The following is a 27,514-nucleotide window of genomic DNA, read 5'->3' on the forward strand; positions in this document are numbered from 1 at the left end:
TGAAAATCAAAAAGAGAGACAGACAATTATCTAAGCATTTTTAGACCCTTAACAATATTTTTATATTTTAAAATTCTAATTCTAATTTTTTGTTTATTATTTCACCTTATCAAGTGAAATGAGTGAATATTTCCCAACAAAAAAAAAAGAATATTTCCCTCCATATAAAAAAAAGGCAAAATTATAGGATGAAATTTAACTAGATCCACATCCCTATCGAGGCAAGCAGACAGATACACGAGAAGCATAACCAACTTGAAGATGTGCAAGCTTGAAAGATTCCAAGATAGTGGGGATCCTGTCCCCCAAAACCAGCATTCGCGAGGTTCAGATAGTCAAGATTTTTTAGATAACTAAAAGCTGCTGGAATTTGTATTCTTCAAAAGCTGTTTATGCTCAAATCTAGATACTGAAAATGTTTAAGATTGAGCAGAGATGGACTTATATCACCTCCTATGCAGTTGCTGCTAAAATGCAAGACAATCTGTGTCATCAAGTATCTTTGATTCCCAAATAAGAAAGGGTTACTTAAATCAAGCTTCATGACATGGCCAGTTATGTTGTTGCACAGCTCCTTCCTAGCACAACAGTTTTTGCCATTCAATCAAGAAAGCCGGTCTGCTTCATCAATTAGGCCTTTCGCGAGTTCAGAAAGAGCTTCCCTCTCACTTGCAGTGCAGCTTTAGTTTAGCTAATCTGTTCTAGAGCTAGCAAATGCAAGTTTGACAACCAAAACAGCAGCTAAAATCAGGAGAATGCTGCCCATACATAGGACATGCCACTGTGCTTAGATAAGCTTTTTTGCTTGAAATATTGTGCAAGTGATACAAACTGCTGCAGTTTCTAGACGGTTACATAGAAAAAGAAACTAAAGGACCAAAAACTGGAGGGGACTATAAAGTGATGATTGATTTGAATCAACTGTGTTTTGGCATCTATGTCTGCTTCTTGTTCAAGTAATGTTAACTGTTTGGCTTCCCAGTCAATCTGGGGACTAAATACGAGACAAGCCCTTCACTTCTTTCCTTGCCTGTTGACTATAGCTTTAGCATCCAAGCCACAAGTTTTTAGAGGATTTTGAGGCAGATCCTTGTACAATACTCAAATAACTAATTACTTTTGAGATGTTCACTGCTGAAATAACAAAATTGATTTTGCATGATAACAAAAGAACATAAATATCAAGAATATCGTCATTATTGAGTTACTAAAAAGCACATAAAAAAGAGTATGAAGCAATTGCAAACAGGGCACGAAAGATGGGAACAAATGTTTTTGTCTCTTGAATTGCATGACAAACTTGTCCTGGGATGGGATGAAGCCAATACTAACATGCAATCAGCAGTCAACGAGTTTGATCAGCTCATCAACAACACTTGGATCTGCAAGCGTGCTTGTGTCCCCAAGCTCACCCAACTGTCTGGAAGCAATTTTTCTCAAAATTCTTCTCATTATCTTTCCACTTCTCGTCATCGGAAGGCCAGGCGCCCAGTGTATTTTGTCTGGGGCTGCAAATGCTCCAATCTGGTACGTATGATGCTAGGAGCTTAGAATAAATTACCACATTCTTTTGTTCAGGAATTCTATCTTGAGGAAAGTTCTTGTAGAAAGACACTCGATTTCGTAAAGAATGGAAAACTGTGCTATAAAACTGACTTAGAACACAAGAGGCATTCACCATGGGGGCCTCCCAAACCTCCAGGCTCCAACACTGAGAAAAGAAAAATAACCTTCTTTCTACTTCAAACTAGCTAAGCTAAAAACACAAGATGTGCCCTAACTAGATCCATCGCTTATGTGCATTGAGGAATTAATCTCATACTCCTACATACATAGAGAATTGTAGGACCACTGGGAACTTGGACACATGAGCTCTGCTATTACTTGCATCATGCAGATTCCTGACCATTAACATCCATGGTAGGAGAAACTATAGCTTATGAAGTTGCAGTTCATTTGACTCACTCGATACGTTATTCGACTTCATCACATACAAGACAGCTATATGTACTCATGTATCTAGGTTAACCAAGTAAAAAAGCTTAGGTACACTACATTAGCATAGCAGATGGTGTTCTATTGGCTGCCATTACAACAAGCCTAGAGGGAGATGACTCGAGCAAGATGAACTTACTGCAGTAGAGTGGAAGACCTAAAACCAAGTAATACTAATCACGTGAAGCAATAACCTCTATCCTCATTGTTAAAACTCAGTTCATTGTAGATGATAGAACCCCCTAGATTCATGAGCAAGTAGAACCACCAGAAACCTTGACTGTAAGGTTTGTTTACCAGGAGGGGGGGTGAGGGGTTTCTGAGTGAGAGATCCGATATCCTAATGTAAGGTAGCTACAGCATTTACAATGACTTCTGAAAAAACACATAGCACTGGGATATCGCTTTCTTCAAGCTATGGATCAAGAATGTTGCTTCTTAAACGTACCTGGTTTCTCACTGTTAGTATAAGACTTCTTCGCAGATCTTCACTGTATAGAACACCTTCTACTAGGGTAACAAATGCATATATGCCCTGTCCTTTGACCTGACAGCATTGAATCTTTTAGCCATAGGAAAGTGATGACATTTTGTACATCAGAAACTCAGGAAACATGTCATGAAGAAAACGTACCTCATGCTCAACACCAACAACAGCAGCTTCAGCACACTGAGGGTGTGAAACTAGAGCAGATTCCACTTCAGCAGTACCAATGCGATGTCCACTATATATGTATGTATGGCATTAGACATTCAAACGAACATTTGACAGTACATAACCCAATAATTAGTCAGCGAAAAGTAATTGTTGTGATTGAATCATGCCAACAGTTAACCAATTTAGCTGCATCCTTTTAAGTGAAAAGATGACTGAAAGTTAAGAAAGTTTACCTGACATTAATAACATCATCAACTCTTCCAGTGAGCCAATAATAGCCATCTTTGTCCCTAATGAATTCAAGGCAACATAATCATATAGCAGTACTTGGAACTTAAGGTAAATACATAAATGATCTATGAATTTATTAATGCTAGTGAAGATGTCTGAACATGGTAAACAAGCGTAGAACAGTGAACTACCTGGTGCAGCCATCGCCAGTAAAGTAATAGCCAGGAAATGCACTAAAGTATGTAGCTTCATATCTTTCATGATCTCCATAAAGAGTTCGAAATGCGGATGGCCATGAGCTTTTCACACACAAATATCCACTGCACTCGCCTTCAATTTCAGCACCTTTTTCATCTACTATGACAGGCTGTAACAATATTAGAAGATTATATAACATGAGCTTCCTTGACTTCAAACTTTCAATACAAGGATTGCTTAAACGATGCACCAAAGAAGCTATGGTAAAATGTCAGTTTTTTTTTTTTTTTTTTTTTTTTTTTTTTTTTTGTGCTTGCCAATTGTTTAGAGAGTAAAGCTGCAACTGGCTGCTAGTTTAAATATTTAATAGGAAAAGGATTTTGGAATCATAAAAGCAGCACAAGCTCGCAAGCTTTTACATAATAATGGATGTAAATAATTCATTTAATTAGATTTTCCATGTTGGTGACATGGCATGTTGGTGTGATTGTAAAGCAAATTATTAAATTTCTTATAGTCAGAGTAACTCAGGGAAAAAAAACATATTCCTGTTTTCTAAGGAACCTGAAATAGGAAGAACAAAGATCAAATCGAATGCAAGATTGCCATAGGAGGGTAGTTTAGTTACTGAAAGTAGTCCTGTTTCTAATCAGGTGCAGAATTGGATGTCATCTGTAGGATATACTGTCAGTTATCCTGAGCGGATTATATGCTGGAGAACTATTCTAGATGCTATTGAGACTCATGGAACTATTAATCCCAGGACAAATAACCCTGTATTCCCCATGAACTAAATGCGCCCATATTCATAAGATTTGGATGCTACCAATTCTTAAGAACTAAGCAAACTTCAAAGCTAAGTGAACCAAGAAACATAGAAAGCAAAGGCTAATAATTTGTGGAAGCCAAGTCAGGAATGACAGCCTATAGAGGATGTAAGCAGATATCAAATTTGCTATAACATCTAATCAATTTGATTCCTTTAGAAATCCCAAATTTCTGATACTAGTCCACATGAGCTAGAATGACTTTATAGCCTGTAATCCTTACCTATTTCAGTATCTTCTGAAATTTCAAAATCGCCCTTCAAACTCTAACACTCTTGTTCAACAAATTATCAGACTGTAATACATTAAAAACAACCTAAATTATATCAAGTTAAACTGAAATACTAAAAGAGCAAGGGTTTCCAGAAATCCGTCATTTCTGGTATTCACCAGGCAGCGCTGTTCTTATCTTTGCATTTGCATCAGTAAAAATGTCTAGAAATTCAACATCACTCCATGGAAAATTTGAACTTTCAGTAATGATCCAATTAGAAATCGGATGCAAAGAGCAAATAACTATAGGATGAGCAAAATCACAATTATCCTCCCACTTTACACATGGTTGTATGCTAGAATACTTCTTTTGTCCTCCCCCTTTAAGAGGGCATAGCATCTGAGGTAGTGTCATATCATATTATAGTTTCACGTGTGTACCTGAACTCCAAAAAATGGAAATGTAGCAGAACCAGGTTTCTGAGGCCATGCTCCAGGCAAAGGAGTAATCTGAAAGTTGACAAAAGTGCTACATGTTAGACACATACTGGTTTTCCCAGGCAAACACCATGACACAATCATACAGCAAAGAAGAAACTATTCAGAAACATGCCATAAAACCACCAGTCTCAGTTTGCCACCAAGTGTCAGATATAGGGCACCTTGACTCTCCAACTACATTAAAATACCACCTGGCACAATTAAAGGTCATTGACAAATGGATGATAAACAGGTTTGGAAACTTTAAATAATTGGAAATAGCATATGGCATTATTTAGTCACAAACCTCCATGCACTTGGATTGATCGGCTCACCCACACTTCCAAGCACTCGTAAGGACTTGCGTGAATAACGGGTGACGTACTGTGCACATAGATGGAGGAGGAAATTAAGATTAGTAACATTAGCATACATGTGAAAACAGGAGGAAATTGAAAAGAGAAAAAATGGCTTTTCTCAAAAAGTAAATGCTATTATCCATATGGAATCTAGACTGTTGCAAGAAAAATACCAGAATTAAGGTCATAGCTATTTTAACAGGATCAAAGGCAAAAACATATTTTCCCTCTTGGTAAGCCCCAACCAGTAAGCAAACCACAGAGACCAGTCAGATGGTTTTTATGCATCCAGCAACCAATTAAACTATCAGGCCAAAGGCATTGTAGTGAGTTTGTCATCATAGAATGGTGATGAAACACAAAATGGAATACTCAAGAAAAGAAGACTGTTATGGCTGTAACTTAAGCTTCAAAGTTTTGATCCTGAAGCAAGTCCCTCAATGAAGCCATTGCCACTCAACTCTCAAGTTACAAATATATCCAATATAAAGAGCAAAGCAAAACTAAGACAAGCCCCAGAAATTGAATATGAGATGACTGGTAAATTTCTTCCAATTACAAGTTACGTTAAACAATATAACCAGAAAAATGGAACAGGACAACAGTTGATTGTATTCCTTGCCTGATCTCCCTCACGCATTAGCGACCGCACCAATGTGGGGGCGGTGTAGAATATTGACACCTTGAATTTGTCAACAATGTCCCAACACCGCCCAGCATCTGGATAATTTGGAGCCTGCAGGAAATAGAAGCCGTGTTACTAAGCATGCAGTTCTACAATCCTATTTCACTTACTTTTGCCAATCATTTTGTTTGCCCGGATGTCAAAGCAGTACTGCACACTTACAAGAAAATCAATGAAATGAATAATAATTTTTAACCTTTCACATTCCACATATGAAGTAAAAAAATTAATGTACAGGTTTCTAAAAGATTACCCCTTCAAAAACCACAACAGTTGCTCCATTTAGCAAAGGTCCATATGTAACGTAGCTGTGCCCAGTAATCCAACCACAGTCAGCTGTACACCTGAATCAAAATTGTGGCCAAATATATCAGCAACCCAGCCCACTTGTAAGTTTGCCTAAAAGGTAAAGTATTAAATTGTGAGTACCAGTATACATCTGATGGCTTGTAGTCAAATGCATATTTGAAAGTTGTTGCAGTGTATACCATGTAGCCTCCAGTTGTATGCAGGACACCCTTAGATTTACAGAAAGAACATCTTTATAGACTAAAGCATAAAAAGAACTGGAAGTATTAATTTTTCAGGATATATTCAGACCTTTGGCTTTCCAGTACTCCCGCTAGTATACAGGAGGAAAAGTGGATCCTCTGCATCAACCCATTCCACAGCACAAGTAGTGGGGTGTTTAGGAACAACATCCTGGAAACAACATAGGATTTGCTCAAATCAGTGCAGAGAACGAGTAATTCAGAATGTAAAAACCATGAATAGCATAACAGATGGATTTAAATGGTTATTTCCAAGAGCTATGATTCTCTTAAAAAGCAGGGGGTAGACAATAGAGTATCAAATTTTTCTCCAGTAGTAGATATCCAAAGAGGGGTAACGTTAGACGCAACTTTAATGTCCAGTCAAACTCGATTGCGGATGCACTAAAAGTGCAATCAGAAAACTGCTAACTACATGACAATGACACATAATATTATGTGCAAGAGTACCAACATATCATTTATTGCGGCATGTTTGCCTCCTAACCTGCCACCATATATCTCTTCCCTCTTGCCACTTTGTAGATTCCCTCTTCATGGCTGATTCATTTTCATATGTCAAGCAAACGTCTGCAATAAGTAAATATAACATGCTACATAAGAAAGTATGCACTCTAAGAGCTTCAGCCAATAAGCAAAGTAAATGAAGAGAGAACAAAATCAAGAAATCAAGAAATAAATCCTAGATTCTCATAGATAAAATGATCCACTTCAAATAAAAGAAGCATTCTATAACAGGATATCGGCTTTATGTGTTCCTATAATTTGGGGAAAAAAAAAAGCAATAGTCCATTTATGACCGATGTCATAATGCAGCAGCTTAGTTTCTAACCCAAAGGATTGCCATTTCGGGCAGATTCTGCAAGGGCAGCATCAACAATGTCCTTTAGATAGATAATCTTGGAACCTCTTCTAACAGCATTGCAAGTTATGACAACCTTGGGTTTGCAATCCATGATTCTCTGGGCGAGTGATTCAGCAGAGAATCCTGCAAATACCACCTAACATACCAAACAGACAATCAAGAAAACTTGGGATTTCAATAATAAAACTCCAAGTTGTACTAGCATCATCTAGCTTCAGAAAAGTAACAAATAGAGGATTAAAAGAGCTGGGTTTGAGTTATACAGAGTGAACAGCACCAATGCGACTGCATGCAAGCATAGAAATGGGTAGTTCCATAAGCATGGGCAAGTATATGACCACAGCATCTCCCTTGCGGACACCAACATCTTTCAACCAATTTGCAAGCTATTGGAATGAGAAGGAAAAGCCAGGAAAGCGTCACATGGGCTAAGATCACAAGTCCTTAGGAAGAAAAGTAAAGGATAGAAGTGATATATAAAGACCTGACAAACTCTAGCCAGCAGTTGTTTGTAAGTTAAGGTGCCATCAAAACCAGGTTCATTTCCTTCCCAGAAAATTGCAATTTTGTCACCATCTCCGGATTCAATGATTCGATCCAAACAGTTGTAGCATAGGTTGGTGATTCCACCTTTGAACCACTGTATTCAGTGGCCACATCCACAGGCAGAAAAGAAAAAGGATTAATTACAGTTTACCTCCCGAAACTATATCGCACGTCGACTTCATTGCTCTGTACCAACTAATAAGTAGTTTTACCAACTTTGAAAATTTCCTTTTGTGGCATAAGTACAAAGATGATATAGATTCTTCTTGGGTGAATGTTTCCTAAAATGTTAGTGTAAAAAGTATTTTCACACAAACTTATCTACATGTGAATTTTTGGCATACTTAGGCTACCAAAATATTGTTTGTTAAGTCTTTTTTCCATCTATTTTATTTGGTTATTGAAAAGTCATTGAAATAACATGAAAAAGGAGCAGTACAATCTCATTTTTTTTATTGGATTATTTGTTAAAATAAGAGGATTAATCACTAAATTGGTTGAGTAAAATAGAAAGATCCTAGAATATTCTTATCGTCAAGAATGAGAAGAAATAAAAGATTGTGTTAAAATTCATTACTACTAAAATCAGGCATTATACACAACCTCCGCAGGGCATTTTTATTTATAAACACCTCTATCATCTTTTTACATTTATTTATATTGGATGGATAAACAATCTATGAATTTTATTTAAGGGGATAATTGCAAATACTATGCAGGATTGGGGGTAACAAAAGAAAAGGGAATTTTTAAAAATAAAAAAGACAAAGAAATTAGCGAAAGTAATGAGTTGAAAGAGATAAAAAGAATTAACCAAAGTAAAGGATAAAGATGGGATGGACCTCGATATTGATTTTGCCTTTACGAATATCAAGATTCTCAGCGTAAACCTGTGGGCCCCATCTCTCTTTCCAGAAAAACCCTGAGGCCATTTCTGACCAAAATCCTGCGGGGTCCTCGATTGACCTTGCATACGTCTCCAAGTACTTGGATGATAAATTTGCAAAGAATTAAAAAAAAAAAAAAAATCAGAATCTCGGCAAAATTGGACGGAGAGTCCATGCCTATCATTAGTAATATTAATTGGTGAGGAAAATTTCAAATATTGTAGTTGAGATTTATCACATTAACTAGGTGTTATTTGGATGGTCAATGGACCAGAGAAATTGATGAGATAAATGTAACTTTTTCAATTGTTTCATTTTACTGAAAATGTCATGCTGCACATTTTAAAATGTTTCTAAATTTTTCCGACCTTAACAAAGATAAAATTAGATCTTTTTTTTTTTTCCGATTATTGTCCTTGCTACATAATATCACTATTAAAGCGCTATTTCTAAAAAAGTTAAATACTCAAAGAGTCGCTAATATCATAAATAAACCATTATTTTCACAAGGAAATAAAAGATTCGCAAAAAAAAATTAAGAGATGATAACTTTAAAAAAAATTAAAAAAAATTGACAAAAGTATGGTGGACAATAAAATCAAACAGAAAGGAGCAATGAGTGGTAGTGGAAAATGGAAGTAAGGATTGAGACATAGGACTGAGGGGTGGAAACAGCGGAAAGTCCATCTTCTTGAGTATTACTACCTTCTGGGGTGAAGGAACGTGAGCCTGCATGGAGAAGGCCTCGCTGGGGAAAACCAGATGATCCTCCTCTGAGGCTAGAGACTCCCCCAGGATAACGGCATTCAATCTGGATATTGGACCGGCGCCGGAGGGCAGGGTGCTCATCGACTCCACATGGCGCAGGTGATCCGACGTCTTCAAGGTAGTCGTAGAACAACCGTTTGCGGATTGGGTTTCGTCCTCCATTGACCCTGCAACTGCTGCTGCTGCTGCTGCTGGTGGCCGCGGCAATCCTAGCTGTTGAACTTCGAATTGCGAGAGATGGGAATCTCCACATGCTAATTTATATTAGTTTGTACTAATCAAGATCCTTGAGATATTGTTGATTATAGTATTAGGAGAATGGAGTGTGACAATTAATGATCTTAGTTGTAGTTTTCTTGATTATAGTACTCATGAGATACTCCGGATATTGCTGCTGATTATAGTGTTAGTTGCAGGAGCATGTATTAATTAATTACTAATATATTATTTATAGTGTTAGTAGCAATTACGATGTACATTTTTTTTAACTTTTTTTTTTTTTTTTTTTGAAGAGGAGAGCAGTGAAATCTAAGAACGACCAGGGAGAGAGGTTGAACGTCAAGCTTACTATATGATACATTCATTACATTCATGTTTGTTGCATTCACTACTATTTTTAGACACTCTCCCATATAAATAACGCTTTTAAAAAAAAAAGGCAAAAAAAAAAAACAAAAAAACATTCGGGGTCCTCTTAAAATAGGGACATTATAATGGTCCACTTGAACCATTTTACATGAAGGGCCCATTTCCTTGTGAGAGGGGTTCATATAAACTCAATTTACATGCAAAATTCTCCATTAAAAAAAATTAGATCACTGAAAAATGAGAAAATTTTTTTTAGATAAAATATACTCCGTCCATCCCATAAAAATATGCCAATTTCTTATTTCACATAGATTAAGAAGTGTTAGGTGTTGTAGTTAAACCAAAGAATTAATTACACTGGTCAGCTAAACCCAAAGATGTCTAGTAGTGCTTTTATTTTGACGACTTCCCTCTGGTCCATGTTTTGTATAGCACAAAATGTACCATTTATGTCAGACGTAATCAGTTGTCTCACTAATTATTACTGTGTTTGGAACCCAAGTTTTTTGCCAAATTTGTCTGTTACAAGTTTTTTAAAAATTATTTACAGTAACCTCAAAAAATTTGTTATACCAGTTTTGGATTCCTCCTTTTATGTTTCGTGCATAGAATTCCTCATTTTTTTTTTAAATCTTATTCGTCTCCATTTCCTGATTCCTCCCGTTCTCCACTTTTTAAGTCCTCCTATTTTGATTTTTAATCTTATGCTTCTTTGTTCTTTATTCACAAAAAAGAAGTAAAATGGAAGCTAATTATTTTTTTTTTGTTCTTTTTCTCTTCCCTTGTCATATCTTCTTTCGTCGTCGTTTCTTCTTTCTTTCAAATTAATTTTAGATCTTAAGATATATTTTTTTCTTTTTTTTTTAACATCCACTAAGAGAGACTTAAAAATTTAATCATACCAATTTTGCTGTACATCAATTTTCATAATATTAGCAACTCAGCAATAGTAGCCATTGCTTTAGGATAGCCAATATCACCATAATCACACCCATAGAACAAGCCATTTTGTTTAGGCGCTAGAAGAACTTTGCCTGGAAGATTGATTGAGTGATCAAATTGCCACAGGTTCTTGATCGTCATGTAGAGAAGCAACTAAAAATGACAAAAGTTTTTTTTTTTTTTTTTTTTGGGGCAGGGGGAGGATGACATGTAAACTGATGATTGAATTGAATAAGCTGTGATTTTGCATCTAAGACTAAAAGTTTGAAATTTGAGTTTGCTTGTTTTATTACTCTAACTAGGCTTCTGTATATTCTTATTGGCATGAAGAGGCTGGATTGTCGATGCTTTACCTCTGATTAACTTAACAGACCGGTGAGTTAAGTAGCATATCTTTTCTAGGTAAGAACTGCGTTTGCATTTATGAGAAGAAAGATTTTCCTTCTGGCAAGCTTTTGACCATCCTCTTTTCTTTTTCTTTTTTTTTTCCTGTGCCGGAAATTTTTGTTGTTCCTCTAAAAAGGAAGTGGAAATTTTTTATCTATACTTTCTTATTTTACAATTAGATGAATAATACATTCTAGATGAAGTCCGATAACATTACAACTATAATTGATGATGCATGTAACGTCACTCAAGCAAACTTCTCTTTTAGCAGTGCAATTTCTACCCATACTTTTATTAAACAAGTTCTCCAGAAATCTCAAAAATGCATAGCGCCATGAGTTGTTGAAATATAGGACACTGAAAAATCCCAAGAGAACAACAGCAAAACCAGGTCCCATACCAGCATAAAACCAATAAAAATCAGATTCCTTGCCACCTTCTTGATCACCAGATTCTCCAGCATATGATTTACCATCAGATTCAGGGCAGCTGTTTTCTAGCGGTTTACCACAAAGTCCACTATTTCCCATGTAAATGGACGGTTGACCAATGTCTGCAGATGATGTCCGGATGGAATTCGTCCAGTTAGCTTATTAAACCGTAAGTTCAGCCAGCTCAGAAAATTTAAGTCTGACAAATTTTGAGGAATTGAAATGGAAAGCTCATTTTTGGATAGATCTAGAGACTGAAGTTGCTTCAGGTTCCCAATGTTTTCTGGGATTCTTTCGCGTAGATGGTTTCCAGATAAATCCAAACCCTGCAATCCAACAAGAGTCATTAGCTCGACAGGACTTTCTCCACTTAATTTATTTTTTGAAAGCCCCATGAATCTAACATATCGCACATTACTTGAGGTGTAATTGAGATATCCAACTTTAATGAAAACTATAAGTTCTTCATTGTAATGTAGTAACATTTCGAAATATGTTGAAACCACAACTTCCAAGAAAACCGATTCAGAGTCCAATTGTGTCAGTGTCATTGCAGTAAAGTTGTTCACACATAGAGGTATATGTCCAGTTAAGTTGTTGTTTTCCAATTACAAAACCTGAAGAGATGATAATTTGCAGAGGCATGTGGAAATGTCAGTCACCATGGAAATTGTTGTATTCAAGTACAAGGTACTTCAGACTCAATAGCTGCTCACCAATCCATGATGGTATAATGCCTTCCAATCCATTCTTGCCAAGATCAAGAAACTTCAAGTTTTTGAAATGTTTCTAACGAGGCTGGGAGCTCCCCACTCCCCAGTGAGATTGTTGCGGTTCAAGTGCAAAGATTGGAGAAAATCTGAAGGTCCCAATGAAGTTGGAATGCGCCCAGAGAGACTTTTGTTTGCTAGATTTAGCACACCAAGAAATCGAAGCTTATCAATGCAAGAAGGGATTTTTCCGCATAGCTGGTTGTTCGAAAGAAGAGCATGTATGTTGCACAAAAAATCAGGGATGGTACCATTTAAGTGGTTTTTACTGAGTTGAAGCATTCGGAGAGTATCCAATGTCATGTTAGTCTCAGGGTGTGGAATTGGCCCTTTCATTGAGTTGCTTTTCAGATGTAATTCAGCAGTAAATGTTGGAAACATTTTCAAAGGCCCATCGAATTTGTTGGACTCCAAATGTATACGTCGGTATCTAAAACCACTATTTCTGCTAAGCTCCATTGGTGTTCCGTTCATGTTATTATAGGAGAAATCCAAAAATTTGATACCAGAACACATCTTATCTAACCAATCTGGAATTGAATCTGGGATGCCTGTATATGGCATATCCAGATATTCAATTTTTTTCTGAAACTTTATCCACAGAGGAAATTTGGCCCCAATCTTGATGGAAACCATTCCAATATGTTGGAGTTGAAAGGCTGGAAACCCATGAGAGATTCACATTCAATGTGAGAAGAGGAGAGGATGCGTCTAAATATTTCAGTTGCCTGAGTTTGGCAAAATGAAATTCACGCAGCTCCCCACTCATTGGATTCTCGGATTGATCCAAGTGTTTTAACCTAATAAGCCTCCAAAAGTGAAATTTACCCAGCTCCCCGTTCAAGGCATTTTGGGAAAGATCCAAGTGTTCTAACTTATTCAGCCTCCAAAGCCATGATAGAATGGTACCATTGAACCCATTATAAGCAAGACTGAGTTCGGTGAGTTTTCTAAGTTGCCCAATCACACTTAGGATTTCGCCTTGTAATTCATTCGACCTCATGTCTAGTACTGAAAGAGAAGTTGGGTTGCCTAGGCAAAAGGGGAGTGAGCCTTGGATTTGATTATAACTCAAGTCTAGATAAATAAGATTGTTCAAAGTGCAAAGTGTGGGTAGTAAAGTACTAATGAATTTATTAACTGAAAGATCGAGTTTGGTGAGAGAAGTCCACCGCTGGAAGCTATTAGGAGATATTGGACCATAGAAATAGTTGAGATCAAGATTGAGATGAACAAGTGAAGTCACATTAAACAACCAGAGAGGGATTGTGGAGTTAAGGTCATTATCTCCGAGGTCAAGTGAGGTAAGAGATGTAAAGTTAACGTGTAGAAAATGAGAAACAGGATGTACACCATGAGTTTGTAATGACGATGACGACAGGTGAGGAAGCTCGTTTAGTGCCTGTAACCAATCTTGGGCTTCTCCTAGGCTCATCCCAGAGAGGTTCAAAATTTTCAGAAAAGAAAGACTATTGATCCATCTGAGACTTTTTGTAGACAATTAATAATCAAATGTGTCAACAGTCCATCTTTCAGATGCATCACCAGATGCTGTAAGGCTGAGAGATTTCCCAATTGGGGAGGAATTGCCCCAAATAAACCTGCACTACAAAGGTTGAGATACCTCAAATTTTTCAAGGATCCCAGAAATTTTGGGATTTGAATTCCTGCAAAATTATTCGAGCTCAGATCCAAGTAACGCAAATGCTGCAGTTTGGTTAAAGAAGGACTTATAGGACCTTCCAAGCAGGTTTTATCATAGATAGACATATACAGTTGTGAGTCACTCGACATCCATAGATCAAAATCAAACAACGCGTTATTACGCAGATCAAGTGTCATCACATGCCCAGTATTTCTGCAGCCAACTCCTTCCCATGAACAAAGTCTTCTCCTGTTTGGGAAGCCAGACGATCTGATTTATCAACCAAGCCTTTCTTAATGTCGAGGAGCGAATTTTGCTCACTTTTAATGCAACTTATATTTGAATATGATCTTGCATAGCTACCAAAACCAATCCCACCTAGCACGAGAGCAAAACATAACATAGTGAATTTAGTGATATTGATCATATATTTACCAGCAAACGTGCTAAAAAGCTCAATGAGAGAGATTTTTATTTTCTATTAATGTTTTCACACAAGATTCATGAAAAGGTTTGAGTGCATTATGGATTTCAATGTTTGAATGGGAGCATAGAATTATGGATTTCAAAAGTTGCGAAAATGTCTTGTAGTTACCGTAGGCGGCTAGAAATTTTTCCTTCTTCCTGGAAATTGTTCTCTCTTTTCTCCTTCTATGCTAAAAATTTCTTCAGTTGCATGGCAAAGAAGAATGCATGTCTTTTGTGCAGTACCGAGTACCTCATACGAGATTCTCTGTAGAAGGATTAAAAAATTTTCATTCTCATCTTGATGTGCAAAATACAAAGGCAAAAATTCATGTAAAACTAACTACATGAATTGGTTTTTTAGTGTTCTTCATATAAATATTCTATATTGACAAAGTCTCGGACCTTTGAGTTCTTTGCCGATAACATTAGCAGAATTCAACAAGAACAAATAAATCTATATATATATATCAGAGATAAAAATAGGGCAAATTACACTTTACCCCCTTGTGATTTAGTATTTTTTTACATAACGCCTCTATGATTTCAAAAGCTATATATAACTCCCTCATAGGTTAGATTAAAGTGTCAAAGTGACAGAAATAGTCATTCGTAACAGAATCACCTAAAATGTCAAAAATATCCTTATGTAAAGTTGAAAATTATTTATTAACCAAAGAGGGTTATGTGTATATTTTGAAACCATAAGGGGGTTATATGGTAAAACATTAAATCATAGGGGAGTTATATGGTAAAACATAAAAATCATACCGGGTTAGTGTGTCATATTTTTATAAGGGTAATTTCGACATTTTTAAAAATTCCCTTACGAATGACAATTTCTGTCACTTTGACATTTTAATCCAAATCATGGGGGGTTATATATCGTTTTTGAAACTATAGGAGGGTTATGCGAAAAAATGCTACATCATAGGGAGGTAAAGTGTAATCTGCCCTAAAAAATAGAAGTGACTCTAATGCATGATAAATTTCTCTCAAGGAACAAAAAACATTCCATACAACGCGTATCTCCCGAAATTCCAGCACTAAGGATTATGATTACTACTTTTGCTTTTGTTTTGACACCCTAAATTTTTAAAAAAATTTTTTTTTGTAGGATGGCATTCCAATTCATATATAACCCAGTGGATGAAATAAAGCATTATAATTCATTAACGGACAATTCTATCAGAGTTTTTGACACAAATAAATCCATTTTCCTAGTTTAATCTAGTCGATTTTCCCCTTTTGTTCTTCTGCTTGTTAATTTCTCAATTTACGGTTGAATGAATATCAAAAGCATCCATGGTACTAGTGACCAGAGAAGCAAAAGTTTAGGCAGAAATGGAAATCATTAAAGTTGATAGAATGCAGAAGGGAGTTTTCTTTTGGAAAAAATAAAAAAAAAAGATTATTTAAAAAAAATTAATGTTTGAAGTTATAAATTGATAATTTCTTTTTCCATGTATTGAAAAAATTATTCATGCAGTGTTTGTGCTTGTTCCTAGTGTATGTCTAAGTGGAGAAGAACAGAGTGTCCAGCTTGTTCCTAAGGATAAAAAATTTCGAATGCACGAGAAGATGTGATATTTTTCAAATTTACACAAATAAATTCAACTGAGCATTAGAAAAGAACAGTTTCTCATAAATTACTTCCCACAAGTTCTCATCAAAATGTTGTAAACTTACTACGGGGCAATTCCACAAGACTTTGAGAGACGGTGAAGCTTCAATACTCAGCAAAAATTGTAACTCAATTTGCAAAAGTGTAATTATGTAAAGACTTTTTCTTTTTTCTTTTTTTGTTGAAAAAACTTCGCCACTGAGCACATTGTTCCATTTGGTATTTCACCTTCTAGTAGAATTTTGGCTCGACCATTATCTTATGTTATGCTAGCTCGTTTAATTCAAGAGCTTCTCCTTAGAATTTAAATTTTTTTTAGAATTTAGATTTTAATATCTCCTATAATAAAGATACATTATACTTGATTATAGATAAAAAGTTTGAATAAAATCCATTGTTTCCCAGAATGGCAACATGTACTCTATTCAGTTTTACCAAGGAGTACGCAATCGAAGACAAAAACTAATAGATATCTAATTAATAGAAGTGTTTCAAGGTAAGAAAATTATAGTAGAACTGAAGAATAATTTAGTGGAGGATTATTCGTCAAGACGAAAGTATTAAACTTTGCCGACATTAAGGTTTATTTGAATTTTCTCACGTGAAAGTTGTCTAATTATGATTTTGCCCTGAAAATAATTTACTTACATCAATTAGCTACCCTTCATTGCATTTTTTACGTGTAGTAGACACTAGGCATGGAAGAACATGTGCTGCACATTTCCACCCTTCCACCGGTGCAAGTCTTCTTTGAAGTAAAAGAACTGAGGCCACCTTTGTCCCATAAAGGGAGTTTAGTTTGAGTCAAGTCGAATCGAGTTTTGGTCTAATCGAGTCGAGTTTTGATTTAATTTTATTGAATTCGAATTCGAACTCAAGCCCGACGAGCTGACAATTTAAAACTCGAGCTCGAGCTTAACTTGATTCGAATCGAACTCGATCTCGAGCTCGAGCTCGAAAAAAATAAAAAATAATTTATTTTATTTTTAAAAAATAAATAAAATAATAATTTTTTCTTAATAAATAATAAAATATTAAGGATATATATGTAATTTTACTATTAAAATAAAAAAATATATACTTAAAATAAAAAAATAAAAAATATATATATACTTGATATTTTGAGCTCGATTTTGACTCGATCCAACTCGAGCTCAATATTGATCGAGCTTGACTCGAGCTGCTCGCGAGCGACTCAGTTCGTTTGCAGCTCTAGTTTGGAGAGATTTGCACCCCAAATGAGAAATTTCTGTTGTTGCATTAGTATTTCAATTAGAATTTTGGAATCATTTCCATGTACTCTTAAGACACTATACTATTTAAATCTTTGATTTTTTTTTATTCTTTGGTTTTAGATGGCATAATCAAGTGAAAAAAAATAAATATGGATACATTTCTAGCGTCGAAGAACAAACTTATTAATACATGATAACTTTCTTCCGGAATATGAAAAACATACTCGATAATTGGAATGCTGGAAAAATACAAATATTTAGGACGATAATGAAAATCAACATTTGCTTCGAGTTTAAATATGGAAAAATTTGTCCTTTTAAAGTTTTAACGTATTGCACTGAATCATTAAGTATTCGTCCAATGACCCAGGAGAGTTTGTATACTAGAGGGTTCAAACCTCTATAGTCTTCATACAAAATTTCTTTAGGCTTCTCATTCTTCATGGTGTAGGAGTAGTACAGATTATTACCATTATTGAAAAAAAAAAAAGAAGAGTGCTGAAAATCTGGAACTGAAATAAATGTTTTCTTTTACCACCCAATCCCATGCCAAAGTGGTTAATTTTAACTCTACCATCCCAAAAAAAAAAAAAAAAAAACTCTACGATCCCAGCTAAAATGACATCCGTATCCATATAGCCAAAGCAAACACAGGCAAAACAAAATTTCCTAGTGAAAGGGCACCACCGGGCCTTGATTCTCACAGTGCATCAGCAATACACGTAATCCACACAAAAAGCCTGATAACAAAACTACATGTCATATGGGCTATGGCCCACCACTATTGTCAAAAGGCTAACTAACCGGACCAATCCTCACATAGCAGCCGAACATGTACACAAATTTGACCGTAAACAATCCAAAGCCGAAGTCCATAGAACTGAACAGAAGATAAAATTAGTTGGAAAAGGGTAAATTGGTAACTTAAACTAAAATACCCCGCTTTGAGGGTTGTACTTCAAGCTGTATGAATGATTTATATGGCATGCGAAATTACTACAAAGGCCCAACCTAAAAGTTACTGCCCAAAGCCCTTTTTCTGTTATATATGGAGGATAGGATGTAGGAAAAACCCTAACCGGAGTATTCCCTTTTCTTTCTGCTGCCCGCCGCCGAAGCTGAAAAGATGGTTAGGCCGCCCCCCTCCTCCTCTCTCAGCTTCTACCTGCTTTTTTTGCGTTATAACAATTTGCGTAATCATTGGTTTTGTCTTTGGTTTTGATTTTTCATGTCAAATATGCTCGAATTATAACAACTTTTTTGGTACTTTGGGGTGCTTTTCCAGGTGAAATACTCAAGGGAGCCCGATAACCCTACCAAGTGTAATTGCTCTTTTCCTCCCTCCTTTTTTTTTTGTTTGTTTTAAGCTAGATTTTTACTTGGTTTTTCATTTTTTTAGATTTGTTTTAAAAGATTTTATAATCGATTTTTAGGCTTCTGTGCTAATTTTGTTTGAATTTTTTTTAAATGCAGCCTGCAAAGCTAGGGGATCTGATCTCCGTGTTCATTTCAAGGTATCGATTGTTTTCTCACTCTCTCTCTGGAATCACTTGAACAAATGGGTTCTTTGATCTACTTATTTGAAGGCCGTTTAGTTCTTTTCCTGCTCTATATGTATTTTTTTTTCTGGCTATTTATTGGTCCTGTAGGTTCTTCTGGGGTTTTTGATTGGACTTGTCGGTAGTATAACCTGATGACAAAAGCAGGGGCCTGTTGCCGTTTAATGTGAATGGGTCTCTCGTAAACTTCAGGGAAATAAAACTTGGCATTGTTATTGGGTGAACCTCTTGAGCTTCATGATCCACGGTTCAGTAAACGATGACACATTTTGATTATGTAGTCGTCTTTCTTTGATTATTAGAACAACCCAAGGAAAACTTGTGTTTTCTACTGGCATTTGGTAGGTTTCAGACTAGCTTGTCTGTCATGAATGTTTTAGTACTAATTTCTTAAATTGATGAACGGTTGTAACCTTGTTTACTGCTCTCAAAAAATTAATTTTGAAGTAAAGAAAAGCTGGCAGACTGGGAACGTTCTGTCCCTTGGTATGTGGGGAAGAGAATTGTTTAGTAAATGACAAGTCCTCATACCTTTCAACCTACCAGACTTTTATGATTCATTTCGATGTGGGTTGGGTTTTTAGTATCCACATCTCGGTGTTATAGAAAGCAGGGATTGTGTGTATCGACTCTGTGCTAATTTGTCATTGCACTTTGCTCGAAAGAGTTCTCTGCAATATCAATTTTTTTGGGAAGATGGGCAGTTGTATTTCATTATCTTGTTGAAAACCTTCAACAATCATCTTCCTGACATTATTATATGTCCATCTTGCTAATCAATCTTGACGTATGACGACAAGAAGTAAGCTTCATGTCTTTATGAGCTTTTTCGATCCTTAGTGAACGTCAGTTGCCTTCAGAATTTCCTGGGAGAGTGGGATATCGTTGATTTAGTTTTTGATTGAATACTAGTGGGAATGATTAATAAGTTCTGGTGGGCATTTCAAAGTTGCAACAAATTCTGTTGGGTCTTTCTTTGTCGTTGGATCCACTATTATGCCCTATGTTCCTTTTTCTACAACTTTATTTGTGCTTTGATGTTGGTTTTTTTTGGGGCATAGAGATGCAAATCTTAGTTCTTATGGTATTAGAGTTGTTACCTTGCTACAGTAGTTTGTGGTTTTTTTATTTTGTTTTCTTTTGAACAGTACATAATTCATGATGTAAAATCTGCTATATCCCTCAATGGTGCTGCTTTGTTATTTGGTCTGAATCCTTAGCTAGTTCTTATCCAAGGACACAATCTGAAAGACCGTCTGTGCTCCTGTTATTTAACAGAACACAAGGGAAACAGCACATGCCATCAGGAAGCTGCCTTTAGCGAAGGCTAAGAGGTACTTGGAGGATGTTTTGGCCCATAAGCAGGCAATTCCGTTTACACGTTTCTGTGGAGGTGTTGGGCGTACTGCTCAGGCCAAGAATAGGCATTCAAATGGACAGGGTCGCTGGCCAGTTAAATCTGCTAGCTTCATTTTGGATTTGCTCAAGAATGCTGAAAGCAATGCAGAGGTTTGTCCATGCATCCAGAAGTTGTAATCTAAATTTCTTTGTTTTGTACAACTTTGGCAGCGGTTATTTTATCCTGCAGGTGAAAGGCTTGGATGTGGATTCACTTTTCATTTCGCACATTCAAGTGAATCAAGCACAGAAACAAAGACGCCGCACATATCGTGCCCATGGAAGAATAAACCGTATGTCCGATAGATGACTTTTTTTCAGTTTTCTGTTCTGTCCATTATGTCTATTAACCTCAATGTATGATCTTTTTGGCCAGCCTACATGTCTTCCCCCTGCCATATTGAGTTGATTTTGTCCGAGAAGGAAGAGTCTGTCAAAAAGGAGGTAATACATACGTAGTTATATCTTCTTCTTGTCTGTAATTTCCGGAGTGTTTCTCTTCATGTCTAAATTTTTTTCCTTATATTTTACAGCCTGAATCTCAGTTGGCCACCAGCAAATCTAGGAAGGCTTGAGCTATATGTAATTCTGCTTTCATTGGCAATGGCTTTAGGGGATTCTACAAATTTTGAGGCATATTGTTACTTAATGCTATTGGAGGTTGCAAGACAAGTTTGCTAGTGTTTAAATTCAAAGGGTTCATTCAAACACATACTTTGACTTGTAGAGACAGCTTTTTGTTCTTCATGATTGTCGTCTGGCTTTTTTTGGGTTGGATGTTATGGTAGTGTTGGACTATTTATCAAGGTGCACTTACTGGCTGTCTCTATTATGCTGTCACACCCTTAGGACATGGCAATTTGTTAGGTGCTGGAAGAACTTTTGCAAGGATGATTGAGTGATCGAATTGCTACAGCAAGTACTTAATACAGTGTAAGTAGTTATAGCCCAGCATGGCTGTTATAGGAGTGTAGCTTAAAATTTAATTGCCTGGTTTCACGTTTATCCTGATTCATAGAACAAAATATGAATTTAGCCAAAAGGGTCAGTGTTCTGCAAAATCTTTAAACTGGTGGTTCGTTTATGATGCCATTCTAGAGGTAGAAGAATAAAATTTGAGGGGAAAAAAATTGCTAAAATATGCTTTTAATATTTTGAATTTACTTTAATCTCAATTTAATATTATTGTTGAACAATTTAATATTGTAACATGTAAAACATTGGCATCCTTCTTGAAAAAGGGGAAAAAAAGGGTGTGGGCTAACTCTGATTATGTGATTATTCATACGTCTTCTCTTCAAAACAATGAGACATTTTTTCATCTCCATTGAATTTGAATGTTTTATGACTCTAATTAGACTGCATACATATTTTTAATTGTGCGAAGAGACTGCATTGTCCCTTCTTGACCTCCGATTATTTTAACAGATTGATGAGTTAATTAATATATCTTTTCTAGTTAAAAACTACATTTGTATTATAAGATTAAAGGTCTTCCAAAGCTAATGCTCTAGCTATGTGTTGCGTTGCTTGGTCGTCCCTGTATTTTATGATGGCTTTTTTTTTTTTTTTTCTGTGCAAGAAATTTTTGTCGTTTGGCTGCACGCCAAAAAGGAAGTGGAAATGCCTTATTTATACTTTATTATTTTACAATAAGATGAAGCATACATCCTATATAATTCATGATGCATGTAAAATCAATCAAACAAACTTCCTTTTTAGCAATGCAATTTCTACCGATACTTTATTCAACAAGTTCTCCAGAAATCCGAAGTATGCATAGCGCCATGACTTTTTGAAACATAGGACACTGAAGAATCCCAAGAGTCCAACAGCAAAACCAGGTCCCAAACCAGCATAAAACCAATAAAAATAAGACTCCTTGCCATCTTCATGGTCACCATCAGATTCTCCGGCATTTGATTTACCATCAGGGCAGCTTCTGTCTAGCGGTTCACCACAAAGTCCACTGTTTCCCATGTAAATGGTTGGGTCGTCTAATGTCTGCAGATGACGTCCGGATGGAATTCGACCAGTTAGCTTGTTGAACGACAAGTTCAGCCAGCCCAGAGAATCTAGGTTCGACAAACTTTGGGGAATTGGACCAGAAAGATCATTTTTGGATAAATCCAGAGACTCAAGTTGGCTCAAGTTCCCAATGTTTTCTGGGATTCTTCCACTTAGATGGTTCCTAGATAAATCCAAACCCTGCAATCCAACAAGAGACATTAACTCGACAGGTATTTCCCCACTCAGTTTATTTCCCGAGAGCCCCATGAATCTAACATATGCCACATTGCTTGAGGTGTAGTTCAACATTTCACCTTTGACGAAAAGTGAGAGTTCTTCAATATATCTAGTAACTGTAGGGTCCAATTCTGTCAATGTCATTGCTGTAAAGTTGTTAAAACAGCGAGGTATATGTCCAGTTAAGTTGTTGTCTTCCAAATTTAAAACCCGAAGGGATGATAATTTGCAGAGGTTCATGGAAATGTCACCATGGAAATTATTAGATTCAAGCACAAGGATCTTCAGACTAGATAGTTCATCCCCAATCCATGCTGGTATAATGCCCTCTAGTCCATTTTTTCCAAGATCAAGATACTGCAAATTTTCCAGATGTCTGAGAGAGAATGGGACCATCCCTGTAAACTTGTTTCGGTCCAAGTGCAAAGACTGGAGAAAATTGAGATGTCCCAATGAAATTGGAATGTGCCCGTAGAGACTGTTGTTTGCTAGATTTAGCACACCCAACGTTTTAAGCTTACCAATGCATGAAGGGATCCTTCCGGAGAGCTGGTTGTTAGAAAGATCCAGGACAACAAGCATTTGTAAGCTGCACAAAGAATCAGGGATGCTGCCGATGAAGTGGTTATCACTGAGATCTAGTACTCGAAGAATATCCAATGTCATGTTGATGTCGGGCTGTGGAATAATCCCTTGCAGTGAGTTATTTTGAAGATACAATCCAGCAATATCTGTTGGTAACAATTGCAAAGGCCCCTCGAATTTGTTGGACTCCAAATAAAACATTTTGCCAAATTCATAACCACTGTTGCCTTTGCACACGGGTGGTTTCCCTGTGATGTAATTGTTGGAGAAATCCAAAGATTTTATACCATGACACACTCTCTCAAACCAATCTGGGATGGTATCTGAGATGCTTGCATCTGACATGCCCAGATATTCGACTCTTTTCTGAGTTTGAAGCCAGAGAGGAAATTTGGGCCCCATCTTGATGGAACTCGTATCTATAGCGTGAAGCTGGAATGGTGGGACCCACGAGGAACTCACGTTCAGAGCAAGTAGAGTGGAGGATAATACTAACTCTTTCAGTTTTGCGAGTTGGGCAAAGTGAATGTCACGCAACTCCCCGCTCAATGGATTGCCAGATAGATACAAGGATTTCAACTCACTCAGCCTCCAAAGAGAGGATGGAATGGTACCATTGAACCTATTATCACTGAGATCGAGTTCGGTGAGTTCTCGAAGTTGCCCAATCGCACTTGGGATTTTGCCTTCAAACTTGTTACCTCCCATGTCCAGTACGGAAAGAGAAGTTAGGTTGCCTAGGCCGAAGGGGAGTGGGCCTTGGATTTGGTTATCACTCAAGTCCAGATGGACGAGATTGTTCAAAGTGAAAAGTGAATCGGGCAGTGAAGCATTGAATTGATTGCCGCTAAGATCGAGGTAGCTCAGTGAAGTCCAATGCTGAAGGCTGTGAGGAACTACTGGACCAAAAAAACTATTGGAACTGAGGTCGAGATGAACCAGTGAAGTCAAATTAAACAACCAGAGAGGGATTGAGGAGTTAAATGCATTGTCATGGAGGTCAAGTGAGGTAAGAGATGTGAAATTAAGGTGTGCAATATAAGGAAAGGAATAAATACGACAAAATCGTAATGTTAACGAGGATAAGAAACGAAGCTTGTTAAATGCTTGCAACCAGTCTTGAGCCTCTCCTAGGTCCGCTCCCGAGAGGTCCAAATGTTTCAAGGAAGAAAGGCTAGTGATCCACCAGAGACTCTTAGTGGACAGATAATAATCACTTTTCCAATAACTAAAACCTTCTGCTTTATTACCAAGGGCAAGATATTCTAAGGTTGAGAGATTTCCTATTTGAGGAGGAATTGTCCCATTGAAACCTGCATTAGAAAGGTTGAGATATCTCAAGTTTTTCAATGATCCTATAAATGCTGGGATCCGAATTCCTGCAAAATAATTCGAGGTTAAATCCAAGTAATGCAAATGCTGCAAATTCACTAACGAAGGACTTATCTGGCCTCCCAAACAAGTTTCACCATAGATAGACACATAATTTTGCGTGTCCCCCCTCCAAAATCGATCAAGATCAAAAGCAGCATTATTACGCAGATCAAGTTTCACCACATGTCGAGTGTTCCTGCTACATCCAACTCCTTCCCATGAGCAACAATCTTCTCCGGTCCAGGATGCCAAGCGATTTGATTTGTCAATTAGATCTTTCTTAAACTCAAGGAGAGCTCTTCGCTCGTTCTCAAAGCAACTCACGTTTGAATATGCTCTTGCGTGGCAACTAAGATCAATTCTACCTGCCAAAAAACAAACCATAACACAATGAATGGAGTGAATTTGATCATATTGTTACAAACTAACAGACTCGATCTTCGGAGATGGTTTTTTTTTTTTGGCTTTTGTTTACTAATCAATGCTTTCACACAATATTCACGAGAAGTTTTGAGTGCGTCGAGCAAAAATCAGAAAGCCCCTATTTATAGGTCGAAAGTTGCATGACTAATTAAACTATCACTATTAGTCGTTGTAACAACTGCTTCCAGACTTCCAACGAAGTGCTTTCTCCGTGTTTTTCCTTAGGCTTAAATTTGTCAAAAAAAAGAAAGCTGAAACACTTTGTGTCACGTGAACAGACTTTAGTTTAGATCAGAGGTTTCGAATTATTTGCGTGTGCTCTTTAGACACTAAAAATCATTTGAATCTTAGACCTTTTCATTGTCTGGTTTTAAATCCTGAGCGTCAAAGATCAAACTTTTTAACACAAGATAGCTTTCTTCCAAACTATGAAAAACATACAAGATAATTACAATACTGGAAAATACTCATGTTTAGGACCATAAATAAAATTAAAAACAACTTGGCTTCAAGTTTAAATCTGGCGAAATACTCATGTGGGCCGTCTTAGTTTTGAAGATGGACTGTAAAAGTTCTTTATACGCAAGATTGAAAATTGGAGTTTCACATTTTGTGCCAGTCTAAGAGTAATTTTATCTTGACAAGCATAGATCTTGACAAGCATATAAAATTATGGAATTCTAAACTCACTAATTTTATATTAAATACAGTTTAAATAAGGTTAAATATTTGTAAATTACTTGGATGTGTAATATTTTTTATATATTATATAATAGTAATATTAAATCATTTGTTCATAAATGTTTATGCAAAGAGAAATAGCACTAGTTTTTGTAAATGCCACTCCATAGGTTCCTTGTTCTTTGACAAAAATCATAACGATTATATAAATTCAGATATACCATTAGCATTTAGTAAAATTGAAATGCCTATGTCATCGCCATCTAAAATCTAGGGATTTGCAATATATAAAGAATTTGCAAATAAATACCAACACGTAATCTAAGTTCAGTTTCTATAGATATTACCAGTGCACTGCAAAAAATTTAATGAAAAAATGTTTGCTTACTGAGAGATAAATTAGAAAAACACAAATAGTATAAAAATGAATAACTATTATATTCCCTCCATCCTAATATTATCTCTCTCTCTCTATTTTCTTTTCCAATTTAGGTTTTCTACTATATTAATTCATTATATAGAATTCTTTGTTGTTTCAAAAATTATTTCAAAAATCATTTCCCCTAATTTTTTATTACTTCAAGTACATCTTAACAATGCTCAATAAGTATCCATTAGACAGACCTTTCAAAACAAAGTAAATTAATCATGCAGAATATTTCTTTCTTTAGTTAAGCGCAAGAGTGAGAAGCTTCTTAAAGGCAAAATCTTACTGAAAAGCAAGTTATAAATCTAAAGATTGAGAGGGGAAACAACATCATCTATTAGTACTTCTTTGATTGCAAAAGTTAACAGTTGCCAAGTTTAGGGGTCAGAGGATGCCATAAACCCCGATGGAATAAATCTGTTGATTATAAATTATTTAGTTGATATGCAATAATATCTGTAGATATGTTACTAATATCATCATAAATATTGTCTCTTCATTTTTGCTCTTCATTTTCTACAATTCGAAACCCCTGCAATTGATGAGCCTAGTGTTAAATCCGCCTTGAACTATTTATGGAAATGTAAAATTTAAGGCTGCGATTAAAGTTTTGGAAAATGCGTAAGGGCATTTTTTATTGCCCAAAATGTCCAAGGGTCAAAATGAAATATCACAAAAGTTAAGAGTATCAGCGTTCAATTCCTCCTTTTATGCTTTTTGCATAGAGTTCCTCCTCTGTTTTTATCTTCTTCGTCTCCTTTTTCTAATTTATCTCGTTCTTCGCTTCTTCTTCTTTTTATTGTCGGTTTTTATTGTTTGCTTTTTTTTTTCTTTATTCACAAAAGAGAAAGACATGGAATCTCTTATTTTTTGTTTTCTTCTCTTCACTGGTCACATCCTCCTTGTGATTGTTTTCCTTCTTTCTTTCAATTTGATTTTAGATCTTAAGACATTCTTCTTTTTCTTTTGCTTTTTTCTTTTTTTTAACATCTGCTAAGAATTAATTAGAATAGTCATACTAATACAATTGTATATCAACTTTTATACGCATTAGCTACGCATCAATAGTAACCATAGCTTTAGGACAGCCAAAAGGGTAGCCATATATACCTGTCTGGACCGTCATCTCGGAAGACTTGTGAGTCTACTTGGGATGTCTTTTGTGGAAGATAAGGAGAATATATATATTTTTTTTGAAGAAAGAAAGCACAACTACTTAATTATGTACATAACTTGTCCGTAACGACTTAGACCAAGTCGTCGTTGGATGGTTTCATGAAGTAAAGAGTGGTTTCTTGACTCTTGAGTCAAGTCTAAGCTGTCGTTGGCTATTACAATTAGCCAGGTTTCATGAAGTAACAATTGGGAGAAGCAACGGCTACGTACCAAGCAATAATATCATGACTCGCGAGTCAAGTCGTTGTTTTATGATGTAACTGATGTTGCTTATTCTTTGAGATGGAGCCAATT

At 36.2% G+C, this 27,514-nt stretch overlaps 3 protein-coding genes and 2 non-coding genes across 5 annotated transcripts; 3 read left to right on the forward strand and 2 right to left on the reverse strand.

Annotated features, from left to right (window-relative positions):
• Window positions 1-1,338: 1,338 nt before the first annotated feature.
• On the reverse strand, window positions 1,339-11,710 carry LOC113752390 (acetyl-coenzyme A synthetase, chloroplastic/glyoxysomal-like). Its single transcript, XM_027296503.1, has 19 exons — window positions 11,438-11,710; window positions 9,201-9,476; window positions 8,451-8,594; window positions 7,547-7,702; window positions 7,326-7,448; window positions 7,030-7,198; window positions 6,685-6,767; window positions 6,247-6,348; window positions 6,076-6,164; window positions 5,900-5,990; window positions 5,584-5,697; window positions 4,910-4,986; window positions 4,736-4,814; window positions 4,564-4,632; window positions 3,076-3,251; window positions 2,887-2,943; window positions 2,630-2,720; window positions 2,444-2,542; window positions 1,339-1,524 (listed from the first exon to the last, which is right to left on the reverse strand). Exons 1-19 carry the CDS (start codon window positions 11,708-11,710, stop codon window positions 1,339-1,341), a joined length of 2,454 nt encoding a protein of 817 aa, XP_027152304.1.
• Window positions 11,711-13,752: 2,042 nt separating this feature from the next.
• Window positions 13,753-21,234, forward strand: LOC113752391 (60S ribosomal protein L17-2-like). The gene is made up of 8 exons (XM_027296505.1): window positions 13,753-13,825; window positions 13,918-13,995; window positions 18,613-18,672; window positions 18,824-18,864; window positions 20,188-20,418; window positions 20,498-20,600; window positions 20,684-20,751; window positions 20,841-21,234. Exons 1-8 carry the CDS (start codon window positions 13,753-13,755, stop codon window positions 20,880-20,882), a joined length of 696 nt encoding a protein of 231 aa, XP_027152306.1. The 3' UTR covers window positions 20,883-21,234.
• Window positions 19,047-19,179, forward strand: LOC113754615. The gene has a single exon (XR_003465295.1). It is a non-coding gene; the product is annotated as a small nucleolar RNA snoR74 (small nucleolar RNA).
• Window positions 19,516-19,665, forward strand: LOC113754625. Its single transcript, XR_003465304.1, has one exon. It is a non-coding gene; the product is annotated as a small nucleolar RNA snoR135 (small nucleolar RNA).
• A 673-nt stretch (window positions 21,235-21,907) lies between the features above and the next one.
• Window positions 21,908-27,170, reverse strand: LOC113752392 (receptor-like protein EIX2). The gene is made up of 2 exons (XM_027296506.1): window positions 27,155-27,170; window positions 21,908-24,878 (listed from the first exon to the last, which is right to left on the reverse strand). The coding sequence occupies exons 1-2, from the start codon at window positions 27,168-27,170 to the stop codon at window positions 22,009-22,011; spliced, it is 2,886 nt and encodes a 961-aa protein (XP_027152307.1). The 3' UTR covers window positions 21,908-22,008.
• Between the last annotated feature and the right edge of the window lie 344 nt (window positions 27,171-27,514).

This window comes from Coffea eugenioides, chromosome 11 (assembly GCF_003713205.1).
Source record: "Coffea eugenioides isolate CCC68of chromosome 11, Ceug_1.0, whole genome shotgun sequence".
NCBI lineage: Eukaryota > Viridiplantae > Streptophyta > Magnoliopsida > Gentianales > Rubiaceae > Coffea > Coffea eugenioides.

Bases quoted from the DNA above. Each gene is read 5' to 3' on its own strand.
- LOC113752391 (XM_027296505.1), top strand. From the start codon at position 13,753: ATGACGACAGGTGAGGAAGCTCGTTTAGTGCCTGTAACCAATCTTGGG. The intron at 13,826-13,917 runs GTTCAAAATTTT...TCCATCTTTCAG, and splicing joins CCTAGGCTCATCCCAGAGAG to ATGCATCACCAGATGCTGTA. The intron at 18,865-20,187 runs GTATCGATTGTT...GTTATTTAACAG, and splicing joins ATCTCCGTGTTCATTTCAAG to AACACAAGGGAAACAGCACA.
- LOC113752390 (XM_027296503.1), bottom strand. From the start codon at position 11,710: ATGGGAAATAGTGGACTTTGTGGTAAACCGCTAGAAAACAGCTGCCCT. The intron at 6,768-7,029 runs GTTAGAAACTAA...TACTTATTGCAG, and splicing joins CCGAAATGGCAATCCTTTGG to ACGTTTGCTTGACATATGAA. The intron at 5,698-5,899 runs GTAATCTTTTAG...TATTTCCTGCAG, and splicing joins CTGTTGTGGTTTTTGAAGGG to GCTCCAAATTATCCAGATGC.